This window comes from Micrasema longulum, unplaced genomic scaffold (assembly GCF_059751315.1).
Source record: "Micrasema longulum isolate JH-2025_06_02 unplaced genomic scaffold, ASM5975131v1 h1tg000524l, whole genome shotgun sequence".
Lineage (NCBI taxonomy): Eukaryota > Metazoa > Arthropoda > Insecta > Trichoptera > Brachycentridae > Micrasema > Micrasema longulum.
The window spans coordinates 254-17,694 of record NW_028277721.1 but is presented as its reverse complement, the minus strand read 5'-3'; the positions used below and the strand labels follow the sequence as shown (position 1 = coordinate 17,694).

At 32.9% G+C, this 17,441-nt stretch overlaps 1 protein-coding gene across 1 annotated transcript in view; it reads right to left on the bottom strand.

The window, feature by feature from the left end:
- Rfx (regulatory transcription factor Rfx) overlaps window positions 1-16,979 on the bottom strand; it is a gene marked incomplete at its 5' end in the record, with an annotated part of 30,479 nt that extends 13,500 nt beyond the window's left edge. Inside the window, 6 exons of the mRNA XM_088227676.1 lie at window positions 102-309; window positions 907-1,088; window positions 2,807-2,902; window positions 6,813-6,978; window positions 7,969-8,053; window positions 16,847-16,979. Of these exons, the coding sequence (XP_088083802.1) occupies window positions 102-309; window positions 907-1,088; window positions 2,807-2,902; window positions 6,813-6,978; window positions 7,969-8,053; window positions 16,847-16,979 (870 nt within the window). The remainder of the gene's footprint in view (window positions 1-101; window positions 310-906; window positions 1,089-2,806; window positions 2,903-6,812; window positions 6,979-7,968; window positions 8,054-16,846) is intronic.
- Window positions 16,980-17,441: the final 462 nt, after the last annotated feature.

Below are 17,441 nucleotides of genomic sequence, written 5' to 3'. Positions count from 1 at the left end.
TAAATATAGCATGATCCGTGGAATTGGTATGTTACACCAGAGAGTATGAATTAATACTTTTTTTAAACAATCTGAATAGGAAGAATATTTTAGAATGTAACCTGATGATGTTGGTGCATGTGTGAATTGGTACTCTGGTCACTCTGGTCCTGGCGCTGGTGCGAACGCCCTCCTCCCGCGCTGCCCCGTGAGCTGCCCTTGGTCCCCCCAGAAGCTCCTCCCCCGGACCCGTCGCACGCCCCCCCTGAACCGCTGAGCGAGGATCCAGGCTTCACCCGTATACCGTAGTAATGGTACTTGGAGTTTCCCCTAGTGATACAAATGCAAGGTGTAAGCCTGGTGAAATAAATTATTAAGAGGATATGCAGCGGAAGAGCGGTTTGATGAATAGACGTTCCAAAATATTTTTCCAGTCACTGTCTCATCGATGCCTTTAGGAATACTGTGCGAAAAAACAACTGGATGTCGGACTGAATATGACTGACTAAAATTTGTTTGTTTGAAGAAGTCAGACCGCGCAACCTCATAAAGTATTATTATAAAAATGTTAAGATATTTCTAAGTTCTTTGTAAAAAGATCCTTCAGACAATAATAATTGTAACTCAATTATAGCAATTAAATTTTCTGACCTTACTGACTTCCGTATACAGTAGATTGATTTTTAATTGCAGTCTGTAAGTAAAATAAGGCTAAATGCAAACTGATCATGAGAACAAGATAAGTTGTTTATGTACATCTCTCTTCTCTTCGAATTAGGGTCATACATTCCATTTCCATTTTGAGCGCTCGTGTAATAAACACTAATAAAAGAATGGAATTACACATTGATTCTTTTTTCCATTAATCCGAAAATGTAGCAGTTCCTTTTAAAATACAAAGGCAAAATGAACTTTCTCCATATATACCTGGTACCGAGTCGACGGGTGCGTAGTCCCATGAATACGGAGCGAATAAGCTTGCCAAAGGAGGCGGCGTTGACGGGCTCCAGCTCACGTTGCCCGCAGTGGCGCAGGTAGTGACTGTACAGGGTGGAGCGCGGTAGGCTCACTCCCTCGGCCGTCTCGTAGTTCTCCAGGAGCCACTGCACCTGCACACACACACACACAAACACATCATATTAATCTTGCTACCTATAATCCTAATTATCTGATCAAAATAAGTATCTTACATTCCAATTTTAGGAATTTAAGACAAAATATTTGTACACTGGATCTAACCTTCAATAAATTTTATAAAAATATTTAAGGCTAGAAAAGGGATGAACAAAATTCATTGTCATCATCATTCCCTTATCGGACCTAATGGTGTATAGGACACTGCATTGATACACCAATCGCAGCGTATCTTGGTCATTTTTGTTACAAGAAGATAAAATGATCAAACTTACGCTCCAGGAGGCCAGTCCAGGGACTGTGAAATATTCAAGTGTAATACCATGTTTTTTAAATAAATATTTCATGTCAACCATGTCGGAAATTGAACTCGAGACCTCTTGCGTGACAGGCAAACGCGTTGACTATTACACCACGAGGCGGAAGACAAAATTCAGATTGTTAACCCTACACTGCTAAATGTAGACTATCTGCTACATACCAATTGGAGTACAACAGTGATTTCAAACATTTTTATCACTCGGCGACTAATGCATTATATTGTACTCGTATACATACTAGCCTTTATAATTTATTTAAAAAATCGCCACCAGGGTAAAATTGTTCGATAAAAAATTAAACAAAAAGTTAGTTGCACGTGTTCTGTCAAAAGTATAATTTGGCTAATGTTCAAATTACGATTTCTTTATATTTTTCTAAAGATTTGAAATTATAATTGTTTCCGCAACTTTCATTATTAAATAAAAATGTGTCCATAGAAAGCATTATTTCTTGTTTTTCTTGTATTCTTGTATTTTTTAACCTTTTATGCCCGATGTAGCACATTGTCTACATACCTAAAATATGAGAATAAAGCCAAGTATTTACACCAAAACCATACCTCAAGTTTTATTTCATTTAACAAAGTCAGTGTTCTTAGAAAAACAGTTTAAAAAATTATAATTTTTAATAAAAGGGTGTTTTCACACTAGAATATTTCATAGTCCCTAGACTGGTACTTGAAGCGTAAGACATCTTACCTTCATGTAACAAAAATTACATAATACATTTCATTAAAAATAATAAATAGGTTTCAGGAGTGAAGAAGCTAGGAACATAACATTGTTCAGAAGTTCAATTGAACGAAAAATGGTTATAATTTATCATTAAAGATAATAACATAACTTTAAAAAAAACAAAAATATCCTACACCAATTCTTCCCACGATGACGATATTTGGTTAAAGAGTAATAGTTAAAATAATACAGTGTAAATATTTTATACCCATGTAGCTCCCCTCCTGCTGCCACTTGGGTTAGTGGAGGGTACAACTAGAGTGTAGTGGGAGTGTGACTTACAGTGGCAGGGGAGGTACGCGGGGCGCGCACAGTCAGGTCCATGTGGCTCCCCTTCTCCTGCTACCACTCGGGTTAGTGGAGGATACAACTAGAGTGCAGTGGGAAAGTGAATTACTGCAAACTGACTTACAGTCGCGGGAGAGGTATGTGCGGGAGCTGTCAGGCCATGTGGCTCCCCTCCTCCTGCCACCACTCTGGTTAGTGGAGGATACAACTAGAGTGTAGTGGGAAGGTGACATACAGTGGCGGGGGAGGTACGCGCGGCGCGCACAGTCAGGTCCATGTGGCTCCCCTTCTCCTGCTACCACTCGGGTTAGTGGAGGATACAACTAGAGAGTAGTGGGAAAGTGACTTACTGTGAACTGACTTACAGTGGCGGGGGAGGTACGTGCGGCGTGAGCAGCTGGACCCTCATCGGCCGGTGGTGGCGAGCCCATGTAGCCCCCCTCCTCCTGCTACCACCGGGATTAGTATAGGAAAAAGGAAGACAATACATGCAATGAAGCAGAAAATAGATTATCATGATAAATGAGATTGTTAATTGATGCATGTTAAACAATGTCAAAAGTTTGGTTATAGAGTAAATGATGCGTAAATAAAAAGTATAATGATATTGCTGGCGGAAATTTGAAATGTTATAAAGGACTAACAGTTAACTTCAGCAGAGGTATAAAAATATTTAAAAAATTACATTTCTTGATTACAATACGGAATAGTCTCTGTAATCCGAACCCACTATAAACCGTACTTTCAGTAATCCGAACCATAGCATCGGGTTGAAGGGTGAGGTAGTGGAAGAACCAAAGCTGTCTCCAAAATCCTTTTTGATACTTGAAAACTCTCCTGACCATCCAAATTGTATTGATTTGATATATGATCATAGACAAATTAGAGTTATTTTTCTTCTACCAAACTTTAATCCACTCACGCAGCCCAAGGGTCAAAATGTTTTTCTGGTGGTGGCAAAAATTTTATATCGGAAGAAACTCCTTTTAAAAATTGTTGATGAAGAAGATAGCATCATATCTATCCTCAATAAAATCAATTTAAGTGATGTAGTGTATGACTAAGCAGAAAGTTTGGTCAACACAGGTCACCCTGTGTCACGTTCACATGGATTCCGATTCTGAGTACAAAGATGAAGATTATTTACCATTTACCCATTAATTGTGAACATTAAATTTGGTCGATGATATAAACAATCCAGAAATTCAAGCATGGGTTACTGGATATACGTACTATTTTTTAAATTTTATATTATTATTTTATATTTTATAAAACTGTTGTTTTTCCTAAATAAAAATGAGAGCAACACAAAAGAAGAAGATTAACACCTAACACGGTCAAACATAAAGATAATATTTCAAGTTTTTTATTTATTTATAACTTTTAAAAAACCTATAATATAAGAAAGGTCTAGTCATATTATGTTTTGTCTGGTTAGTGTAGTCATCATGTGAGTGGGCAATCAAGAACAATCTGGAACCCCATCAGATTATTGCGCCAATTGCTTGATAAAGAAAATCAGAATCATGCAAAAGATTATCGTCAGAAAAAAAATCCAGATTTATCAAATACATAATTATTAACATACACCGCAAGACAAATAAATTTACGAGTTCTCAAAAAAAACTAAAATTGACATATAATGAATTATTCTTGATATTTAATTAGTTTTTTTTATATTGTTTGACATATGTGATGACTACTCGTTATTTCAAGGTTAAAATAAAAAATCTTACTCATGAATTGTACTTAGAAATTGCCATTATATATCAGGTATCAGATTACCCGAACCTTAGAGACCCATAACGGTTCATTTATGGTCGAGTGTTTGTGATGGAATAATAAAAGACATGTTATTTTTTAATTCATATTTAAGAAGTAGGTTCTTATCGCTTTATTTTAAATTAAAGTATTTTACATTTAAACATATTTATAACATTTAAAAATATTTAGTACTTAGTGAATTCACCTTTATTTTTTATAACATGTAAAATTCTATTATTTAGAGAAGCGTAAAGCGAATCTAAAATTTCTGATGTTATTTCTTCTTCCCAAACTTGAATTAAGTTTTTTTTTAATTCCTCAATGTTTTTTGATTTTTTTTTCCCGACTTTTTTTTTCATAATCGCCCATAAATTTTCTATCGGGTTCAAATCAGGGCTATTCCCGAGCCACGTCAACGATTTTAAGCCAATTTTCTCCTTGAATTCATTGATCTATAAAAAAACAATAAATTATTTATCATGTGGTCACAAAATGCATTTAAAAATATATATATTTGTACTCACAGTGCGGGCTCTATGGCACGGCGCAGAATCGTCCTGAAAAATTGGGTCCGCGGTATACTGCGTAATGTCCTCGATTGTTGGAATAATATGTTTTTTTAACACTTTTTTGTACTGAATGGCATTCATCGTACCCTGTACAAAATTTAGAGGTCCTAAACCGTATGCTGTCATGCACCCCCAAATCATCACGTAGGGTGAATGTTTAACGGTTCGAGTGACGCACGACGGATGATATCTTTCCCCACGTTTTCGTCGAACTATCTTTCTGCCGTCTGGACCAAAAAGGTTGAATTTTGATTCATCAGAGAAAACAACATTTTGCCAATCCTCCAAGGTCCAATTCTGGTGCTCTTTCGCCCAATCCAGTCTAGCCTTCTTCATTTTGTCCGTGAGTAATGGTTTCTTTGCGGGACTCCGTGCTTGGAAACCATGCTCCAACAGCCGCCTGGACACTGTTTTTACTGAAAATGTTGATGTGCTGGTAGACTGCACCTCTGCGTGTATTTCAGGTGCCGTTAAAAATCGATCGCGCATAACAATTTTTTTTATTAAGCGATCATCTCGGGCAGATGTCACGCGCCCCCGTCCGCTTCCTTTTTTCCGTTCTATGGATCCAGTTTCTTGGATTTTTTTTAATAAAAACCTCACTGCACCTTCTGAATACCCAACTCGACGAGATATTTCACAATTAGATATGTTTTCTTGCGACAATGTGATTATTTTGGATTTTATCGCAATCGACATTTGCTTTGCACTTTCCATGATTGTTGTGTTATGTTCACTCAAACGCGGGTAAAACAAGACTGTTGAGACATTTTAAAATGTAAATATTGTAGATAGGTGACACATAGTGTCCTTAATTTATTAAACAAAAGAAAGAGGTATCGATAAAGGATTTTTTAGAAAAAGGGTTCAGTAAAGTCAAGGGGCGCGGTAGCAGGTAAACTCGTAATTTTTTTTGTCTTGCGGTGTATATAATATACCGACTATGTGTATATCCCTGTTTAAAAAAAATGTCAAATAATCTTATTGATGAACAATATGCAAGAATATAGTAATCAGAAAATTCATTAAACCGAACAGGCTCAGTTTTTAATTGTTCAGATTATAGAAGTTGTGTAAGTATCCATTTTTAGAGTACTTTATGAATTGTCAAAGAATTTATAAAAATATTTTGAACATTGGAACATGGATATTACCCGCTCTAACAAGCAGTACTACGTAATTATTATTGTTTTACAATTTTTGTTTTTTTTTTTACATTGGCTTTGTGGGATTTAGTTTTTAAAAAATAGATGTGTTTTATTAAAATTTTTATAGGTGCGTAGATTTTCAGTTACTGGAATTTTTCTGACATTTCAGCTACCGTTGCAGGAGAAAAAATGTTAAAACTAATCCAACCTACACAGGATCACCCAAAAAATATATTTTGTAAAAAAAACATAAAAACTGTACTCTTCATCCGTCTGGACACTGTTTAAAAAAAAAATTAGATGCACAAGATAATTATTCTTGTTTCAGAAGTTAATATTATAAAATAAGCCAAAATTCATAAACTTTAATGTTAGTATGCATTAGCCCTATTCAGATAGTTAGTAAAAATATGTAGTATAAGGAAATTTACAGCCAAATACATATTACTAGTAATATTTGAAGCTAGGAGTGTCGATATGTGATTCACCTTTTAATAGTCGGTTGACAGGTGAAACTCCTCAAGTACATATTCACGGTGGAGTGACACAGTTCTACATTTTTCAACAATCTCTTGCATGAAAAAAACACTAAATCCATTAAGCGATCCGAAACAGCTGTTTATGGTTGTATTATTTCATTCACTACATTTTTGAAAGAGACTGTTAAAAAATACAGAACTTCGTGACATAAAGACACTTTTACCATAAATCTGTACTTAATGAATTTTACTTCTCAACCGACAATGTTTAGTGGAATGAATGTACCATATTCTCCAATCCAAGCAAATAAGTATATAGATATATTTAAAAAGCTTTATTTGATTTAGTTCATGTGTGCAATTAGAAGCAAGGCAAGTTTCCAAAGGTATACTCACAGCGGAGACGGTCTGCGGAGAGGTGCGGTGTATAGGAGCAACGGTACCGTCGTCGTGTGCCCCCGAGATGAGGTAGTGATGGGAAGTTGTTTGGCCCCCGTACCACTGAGCACCTCCCGACCCATTGTAAGCAGAGCCCCCCTCACCGACCGTGTACACTGGGTACCTTCCGACCATATATTTTTGTCAATAAACTTTCACTTCACACACATCATATTGTCACCCTAACTTTTAAATTTGGCTCGACTGTGGAACCATCTCCCATCCAATATCAAAGATGTCTCTACAGTATCTCTATTTAAATATCTCCTTTCTCCTCCTTAATCTATCATCCTTTCCTTTTTTCTTTTTATTCCTTTTTTCCATTGAGTACTATTATTGATTTAAGGTAGTTTATATATAATATTGTTACATATTTCTTTTTTGAATATCTTTGGTTTTTTATTTTTTTATTTTCTATTAAAAACATATATATATATAGATATAAATAAAATTTGTATTTTATTGGTTGGTTTGAAGAAATTTCCATTTGGCAATAAGCTCGCTAATGTACAATTTATATTATGTACAAAAAGTTAAATGAATAAAATAAAAAACTAAGTCCACAAATGGTCAAGTCAATATTTTGGCCTTTTCTGTTAGGACTGCAAATAATCTATATGTGTGCAAAACTTGTATATTTGTACAGTTTTGCATTATTTAAAAAATAAAATATTGAAAAAAAACTTCCAATACTATTTCCAAACTATTCACTACTGAAGTAAAAACTGTTTTTACTCTCCCCTGAACAAAAGTAAGTTTGGAATTTACGAGTTTTACAAGTTAGGCGGACGATATTAGAAATTGACACACGCTGAACTAAAAAATCTAATGTGAGAATGTTAATTTAGTAACTTTTTAAATGTAGGTAATTTTCTAGTACAACATTGCAGACACAGAAAACCCCAGTATGGCACAACCTAATTTGTACTTGAATCACAAGTTGGTTAGGATATTAAAAAAAACAGTAAAAAATATATATTATGAGAAAACGATAAGGCTTAGAAGATTCTTATAGCATTCATTGGTAATATTTAAGTTAAACATATCTAGAAATCTTAATTGAAAATTATTTATAAATTCTTTCATTTAGAAGGAAGAAGTTAATTAAACTCACATCTGGGGCTGAGTCTGCTGAGTTTGCGAATACAACTCCTGAGGCTCCACATACTGGACATGGTAGCCCACTCCACCACCGTCACCTGTCATAAAAATATAAAAAAACAGCAGTCACGCAACTATATTTTTATATTAAATATGAATCCAAAAAACATGTAATTTTTTTTTGATATTTTAAAATTATTGTAAAATAACATTTTCAGAGCAATGATGAACATGTTGCAAAAAAACATACGTACTTTTGGGAGCCACTAATAACTTTATATAGGGAAATTATAAAACTCTACCGACACATGCAAATTTCCTAGCATAATTTTTGTGAAATTCTAGAGCATACAATAATATTAAATGCAATAATTGCCACACCCAATATTTGTATTTTTTCCTTATCTCAAGGCTGAATATATATAGAGTAGAAAAATATAAATAATACATTAAATAATCATTTTGTATGTAGCGCAATTTAATCAGTCTAATTAAATGCAAATCACTCTCACCAGCAGTTGCATACTGCTACAAAATACATATTTAACAATGGTGGCTTTATTGAATCTAAAACATTTATCACAAAAAACCCAAGTAATCTGGCATATTTGTAACACAATTTTCTATAGTCACATAAAAACACTTAAAGAAAATTAAATTGCAAAAAGCTTAATCATTAAAAATAATAAGTCATTAAGTCCACGGAGAAGGTAAATAAATATATCAGGTTGTGATAGCAAAATGAATACACACTTGCAGAATATGGCTGCCTATACCGTGCCATCTCCATGGAGACACCCTAAGATACCGAGATTCGGAAGCGAGGTGATTTTTCCGAGAGAGAATCTTTCCGAGTACTACCCAGACGACTCCCGTTGATTGACTGGATAGCAACAGGACCAAGTTTGGATGTTGTGGCCTCTCCCCTCCCCTTTAAAAAGATGGCTCACCCACACCACCACCCCAAAAATAGCACCCACATAGAATTGATCTTTCCCCGCTGTTCGTAATACCTTGTTTGTGACGGTTGATGCCAAAACCTTACTAAAAATACTCTTTGTATTGAAAGTGGATTAATGGAAAATTCTGGATAAAAATTCTTAAATAAAAAAGGGAATTCACTAATATATGAATATTAGAAATCTTTTAAGTAACAATTTTATTCAGATTACTATCACTATGTATGGTTAGGATAAAAATACATTTTTAGAATTTCCTTGTTACCTTGTTGAGGTTGTTTATTATTATTTATTACATAACTGTATGTACAATGAGTTACCTGAAGAAATAAAAGAAATGTCTAGCATTTAAATTTTTTAAATCAATTTGAAAAAATATGTCCAAATTTTTTTTTTAATATAAAATTTTATGTTACTAAAAGTTGTTTTACACTAGTTCTTAAGACAAAAACGAACAACCTGGCAGCCAACAGAGCCATTGCTTTAGCCCAAAAAACATGGGTTATGACAGAAATCAAAAAGTGGTATAGTATCCGTGATTGCACTAGCAACGACTTATTTTATGTTTATAATCAATTTACTCTCATATAATTTTGGATTCTCTATCCTTACAGCTGTTTTGTATAAATACATTGAATTTCTTAATAAAGATACCAGTCTCAAAGTTGTCGCGAAAGCGATGAAACCGGGCACTGGATATTCCAAATTTTTGGATTAAAATATCACTCGTCTTTTATTTCTATAATAAACTTGTTTGTGTTATGAACTAACATAATAAACCATAAATAAAATATTTTAATGTTAATATACTAATTAAAATATCTGAATCCTTGCAAAAAAAAATCCTGGAATTATTTTTTTCTGTTTGGTAATTTAAAAAATGTACTGCTAATTAACATTGCAGGAAAGAAAAATAATTGAAGAGACATTTAGAAAATAAGTAGCTTTAAAACAAATTACATATTTAGGTATATTTAAGATTTCGTATATATATATTTATATATATTTTCTTTCCTGCTTAAATGGCAGTATAATATAATATACCTCAATTGTTTAAATATTTTGTTGATTTAGTTTTATGAAGTCTAACAAAATATGGTTAATTTGATGCAGAAATATTATTTAAACTTCTAAGTCATAGAATTATGAAAGTCCAGAAACCACATACGTACATCAAACTTAAGCCGACTGAACTACTCATAAATCAGTGGTTTTACACGTTGACCATTAGTTACTCCGTGGACGTCACTCAGTACGCAACTCAATTGTGATGTTCGCAATAAATTCAACTACGCTGTGTTGTGTCATTTTAAAGTGTAAAAATACTGCTGGGATAGAAAAAAAAGGTGAAGTAGCGAATTCGCAAATCATATTACTTAAGAATTTAATTATTTTGCCATCTGTCGGATTGTCAAAGAAAATAAATGTGTACATTAATTTTGTAGAATTTTAGCTTCCCTGCTAATGAAAGAACACAAATAATGTTTGTAATGAAAATTAAAAAATGATAATAAGTATATACTATTCATTAAAAAAAGAAGGCATTTAAATCTGCGTTTTTATATCCATAATTTCTACAAAAATTTTAATCAAAACAAATTCAAACAACTAATCTCGATCAAATTATTATCTTTATGAAATGCATTGAACAGTTTTGGAGCTATGAAAAATGAGTGTTTTTGCGTAAGTCTGGATTTACAATAAGGGATTTCTAACACTATTCAATTTCAGGCTAGGTCTATTAAAAATGTTTAGGAAATAAATGCTGGCATACAAAAACATATTTAAGACACTATTGGCAATAGATTTCTTTTAATGCCAAAAGATGGACTTGTGGACACAATACGATGTATTCAAATGTGATTCTATGCTCCTTCTGTATATTATGTTCCGTATACTAGCACTAAAAAATTCCAATATTTCAAAATAATAGATACTATTTCTTTGTTTCCGAACATTCTAAATTTAAGAATACACATTCTAATTTGAATATTCTTAGTCAGTATGTGACATTATCACTAAGAAATTTTAGAAAAATTATTCAACGAAATTTTTTAGAGTTCCACAAAGTGAAAAATATAAGTTGAATTTCATGTGTTTTTACAGAAATAATCTTACCATACTGCCCTAAGCACAACTATCGTAATTGCATTAGTATATTCGGAATCAGCGCAACGAGATCTATAAGAATAATGTGTTCATACTTTTATATTTGTAATGTTGAACATATTTTTATTTAGCGCTATCAGCGTAAGTGCCCCATTTTTAGTCTCCTTACTAAGTATTTCCATCGTAACAGCCATTGCTGAACGAATACTTAGGATATTCAATAAGTGCGCAGCACACACTAGACACGAGCAACCTGAAAGTACATAATGTCATTGCTATGCTTACGCTCTCTCTTCTATTTCTAACTGAGTGTGTTTTTACACTACAGTACTTATCTACAAGCTAAAATATCTTGGAATCCAATTTTACTGCTATATAATTTACAATGTAAATGAAGAAATGCTTCGATTGTTTAACATAATACAGCACTCTATGCACCATTAATATGGATCAGGGAAAGGATGAGAAGAAATATATGTTTTTTTTTCACAAACAAATCAGTTAAAAAGAAAACTGCTACCAGGTTGGAAATACATAATAGAAGATTTTATATCAAACTTTACAAACGAAAAAGATCAAAGTAGAAAACATATCAAAGGAATAATAATATAAAATGCTAAACTTTCAGGCGGATAAATGAGGGATATTATATTTTGGTTGCACTACACAGGGGTAGCAGTGGGCATTGTTACTCTCCAATAGATGAGATAATCCTTAGCAACAAATAATAAGGAACCCCTGCAGGTAACTTGCTTGGGGGGGGAGATCAGGTATCACCCCTCAGATCAACTCAGGTGAAAAAACTTTTATTAATGAAACATACCCGCTACTATAATATATATAATATGCACATATATAATCTATGTATAGAGCGGCAATATAATGCAATACAGGGGGTCTTATTAGCATGGCCTAGCATTCAAAAGCGCATAATTATGTAAATTAAGTTTAATCAATTTAATGATAGCGGTTTCTTTATAAATAATGGTGTTTTTATATTAATTTACAGATTAAAGATACATGCAATACAACAAAAAAAAACACAGAATAAGAAGAGCGTGAACTATTTTAAGGTTTATATATTTGTATACTTTAAGCTAAAAAAATACCTAGGTTTGTGTAATATATGAATATTAAGATTTATGAATAGATTCTGAATAAAATTATCTAAGGCAACGTAAATAAATATGTAGTGCTAGTAAAAATAGCACATAACTAGTAGAATAAACACAATAACTAGTAAAATGAAATTTATTTTAAAAACTGTGTTATCGGTAATGTTTTACCATACAAAAATAATTATTGTATTTATTATAAAAAATTTCATTTCAAAAGATATGTAATATATGTATATACACATATATTTTGTAAATCTTAGTTATTATAAAAAATATTGGCCAGTATAATAAAGCATAAAAGAAATTGATGAATTCAGTCATTGAATTTGCTGGAAAGCAGGTAGTATAATATTACAGGTGTGGGAATCAGAAACTATTGTTTGCAAACCCTTCGAAAAATTGTTCATGTGCAACCCTTACCCAACTTGCTGCCGCTCCATTTCAATTAATAAGGGTGCAGTGCACTTATTTCTGGGATTATTTTGTATAAGGGATGACAACTATACAGGGGACGATAACAGCGGACATATCATTATGTCAAATTTAATTAGAAATGCATCTCAGGTAAGATATTATACCGTGAGGTAATTACTACAATTAGGTAACCTCAAAATCAACATTATCAAGTTAACCACTAAAAACAGATCATTTGAACGTAGTTATGCAGAGAGCAGTCAGTCCTGAATTTTGTAAAAATGAGATATTGGTGTTATCGGGTGCTGTAAAGTCAATTCTTTGTTCTGCTAAATGTTTTTAGCAGAAAGTTTAGCAGCCAAGCCGCTTTCATAAATAAAACTTTACTGTAATAATCACCTTCTGAAAATAGTTTTGATCACAAAAATGGCATTTCTCAATTTGCAGAAAACACCTACAGCATTAGAAAAATCTTACGGTATAGATGCTGATGGGAAGATTAATGCCTCCAGATATCTAGTTCTCTTAAATAAATTAATGTGGATCAACTAAACAAGAAAATAGATATAGGTACAGATTATTTTGTTTACTTACCTACTGGAAGAGCAGTCGTGAGAGAAGTATAAGAGCGTGCTACAGTTCCTTTGCAGTAATAAATAATACATTATAATACCAACATTCCCAGTCAATCAATTAATATTACACTTTTGGTAAGAAATTGTTTCCAAAAAAGTAGGTATGCACTGCACTTTTATTTTTAATTTCTAAAAATATATTATTTCCAACATCCCAAATTATCGATAAAAAAAACATAAACCCTTTATTTTGTATATCTGGTAAAAAATATTGTTAACAACATGTTGATTTATTTTATTTAGAAAGGCTAACCAGACATGAGTTATGTACATTATGTCAAATAAATGTTTTTTTTCTCCCTGTGACTTTTTTCTGCTCCCCAAACATTATCGCTTCGTGGAACTCGTTTTGACTCAATTGAAGACATAAAACAAAATTCGCAGAGGGAACTCAAGGCGATTCCGGGGTATGCCTACAAAAAGTGCATGGATGACTGGATTGTTCATTATTATGACTTGCAAAAATTACAGTATTGCTCATAAATAACCTACCTACTTATTTTTCACAAAAAATCTCAAAAATAAAGTTCTTTATTTCCTGAAAAAAAAATCTTTACTGTTGGTATCAAAAATCTGAACTAATTTTGTGTGACAATAAAGTCATTAAAATTAAAACCAATTATGTTTAATTGATAAATAATCCATAGCCAATGGCGCTAGCGGCTAAAAGTTTCAGTTAGAATATTTTCTAATTTAACATTAGATAAACAAAAAAATGCATAAAAAAAAACTGGAATATTGAGGATTCGAACCCCAATCCTATCCAACAGAAAACTAACAATTTACCTACATGGCTATTTCTTGAACTAATGCATTCGTGGAAAAACTGATTTATAAAACTATATTCTACATTGGTGGACTGATATTTTTTCTTACTTGCGGCTGTTGTAACTTGTCTTACTATTTCTTAGTGATGATAAAAACTAAATTATTTTTAAGTACCTATTCCTCGTTGAGTAGGTATGGTAGTTCACTAAACAAAACAATAATTGCCTTTTTAGAATCATTCTTTCATCGATTTTTATATCACTTAAATATTCATGAAACGAGAAATATTTATTAATAATAATTAATAATTAATCAATAATTAATTAATAATTAGTTAATTAATAACAACCTAACGAGAAATACTTTCTCCTAAATTCGATAGCGCTAGTTCACAAACTTTGTGTGATTTCGTGCGCCAGCAAATTTACTAGCCTCATGAATATGGCAGATAAGGACAGCGTACTTATGTATTTATTTATACTTCATTAAGATAGTTCATAACATCTTAAGAACTTTTATTAACATTATATAAACTTTTATTAATATTTTTTTTTTTTTCAAAATTTTTCAAGAGCATTTTTCAAAGTAATTTTAAATAATTCAATTCCTTCTATTTCTTTTATCTCTTGAGGTAACTGATTGTATGCGTGAAAATGAGAAGTTATTTTTTGTTTTGTATGCCATTTTGTGAAAAGGGCCTAAATTATATTGTTATGGTATTTGTTACAATCAATGTAGCGTATTGTTTCCGTAAAGTTTTGTTAAATTTCCAGTGAAAGTAAAGATAATAAATAGCAATTATCCATCAAAATTGATAAAAGCGCCATCATCATCTATGAATACTTAGTTTCATATTTTCATTTTGAATCACCTTAAGGTCATCTTGGAGTTTGAAACAATCTAGATATGATTTAATACTTGCCAAACACAAGAGCCTGCCTCTTTTTTGGCAAGTTCAACCAAAATTGTTTTTTATTTCTTTCTTTAGGTATGCTTTCGTGTTAAATAAAGATTTAATAAAAAAAATATATAAAATTCATATTAGCGAAAAGTAAAAAGTTAGAAAATGAATGAGCACTGATTGAAGTCTATTGCTAAGATGAGACAAGCCACCTGTACAGATCACCATAAATAAAAATAAAAAATAAACTAAAATACAGCTAGATTTGTTGTAACTGATCTAGATTTAACAAAGCCATGTCGATTATCCAGTGATAATACTTTCAAGGAATTATATAATAATTGAAAATATTTTACGTATAACAGACAATTTAGAGGTTGGCAAGAATTGTTAACGTAATTTTTAGACACAGATTTACATATTGGAGTTCAGGTTTCCATCTGTCAGAAAAACGCCATCATTAGATGATGTTCCAAAAATTAATAGTAATGGCTTGGCAATTTCATAGCAATACATTTTAATGAAAAATGGCGGAATGTTGTCAACACCTCCACTAGAATTATTGAAAAGCCTTATCATCTTCAAACAAACAAATAAACTATCACGCCATTTCCCTGTAGGGGTAGGCAGAGAGGATAGAACACCATATCACTCTATCTTTGCATACATACCTCGCTTCCTCTACATCATACATCTTCTCATGCACGCATGCCGATTATTCCTACTTTTGACATGCCCATCTTTAAGTATTTGATGGACTTGATCGTGTCATGTCTTTCTCGGCCTTCCTCATTTTTTGCATCCATCAACATTCACATCGTAGATCCTTTTAGATCTTGAAGATTCATATTACAGTAAAACTCCAATTATCCAAACTCCGACTATCCGAATTGCTTACAGAGTTTCAGAAAAAAAAAGTTAAGACAGAAACGAACTACGATTCGCAAAATAATGATTCTGTTTACGCGCGCTATTGTCCTTCCCTCCGCGCTTAACATGTAAAAGTGTTGCCTTTTTATTTAAATAATTAAAAGTTCTTTTTCTTCAAAAAAAGTTTATTCTCCCATTTTCAACATACTTACGTAATTAAATAAAATAGATCTTTTTTTCCAAAAAAAAAATCCAATTACCCAAATTTTCGATTATTCGAATGGGGTCCGGTCCCAATTGATTTGGATACTTGGAGTTCTACTGTAGTAGGTTGTGGATATTGGTAACATTGGAGGGGTAAAGTGTTTAAGTTGAGATCCATAGCTGTGATGTGTAAAATCAAGTACAGTGCAACAAACTTATCTGTATAATACATTTACCTATTAAACACATTGTATAGGTAAGTTTTATAAGTAAATAATGGTTTTCAGCACTAAACATGCTTAGTTTATGTAAAATGTATACAGTATTTAAACTAGTTAATGAATTTATTATTTTGTGTCTTACTGAAAAAATAAAACGATCTCAGAGAATTGTTGTTTTTTTAACACTTTTAATTTTACAGATACACTTTCATCATCATCACCAAAGTACTTTCGAAACGACCCAAATTTTTACCGGACACGGAGCTATGAGAAGTTATCTATATAGGTTTAAATTAAGGAATGATGACTATTGTCCATGCGATGATATTTCTTCACAGAGTATCGAACATCTGTTATTTCAGTGCCCATTTTTCAGTTTGCAACGCCATAATCTTGAAGCAGAATGCAGGAAAGATGGAATATCCTTAACAGATATCCACACTGTAGTAAAAAGTAGTTATCACGCGCCATTGTTCTTGAACTTTGCAATAATGGTGATTGGACTCATAAAGGTAATAAACCAAAATCAGTGATCGAACATCCCATTTCCAAGACAAACAAAAACTTTTTTTTTTCCGAGTACATGACACGTAAGGCTACTAAATACAGGGGTCCAAATATATATAAAAAAAAAAATAAAAAAATTACAGATAAGCAAGTTGCACAGTAAGGTGTGGTGGTTAGTATCTCACCGGTCACAGCGATGTAGTGCTGGCCCTCTCCCGCCTGTACTACGGCTACGTGTTCCCCCGAACTGGGGCTAGAGCGGCCGGAGCTGCTCCCGAGGCTCCGCACATCTAGAACGGTAACTCCGTTGGCTGTCACCTGGGGACATGCACATATTGATATTTCTGCATAGTAAAAAAAGCAGGAGTAGCTTTATCAAAGCCACCTTCCCTATTGAATCCTCACAACAACAGAGAGATGAACAGTAGCAACAGGATCTACGAGCGAGACCGTGTGTAGACCCACACAAGGGATTCCAAGTAGGCGAACATCTAACATATTCTCTACATCCTCGACACACTGAGGGTGGGTGCTACTCAATGCAAAAATAATCTCCAAAGACGGCTGTACCTATCTGATGATGATATCCTGTGTGACGCGACCCAGGACAACAGCTACCTACTGACATGCCCATTGATGGGAGAAGGCTGCACCCCTAAGATCTTATTATAGCAAGGTAATATCGCCGCATACTGAAGTGGCTAGGATTGATCCAACCGGACTCGTTAAATGATAAATAATAGGTAATAAAAACCTTTTTCATTTTAACAGTATTTTGAG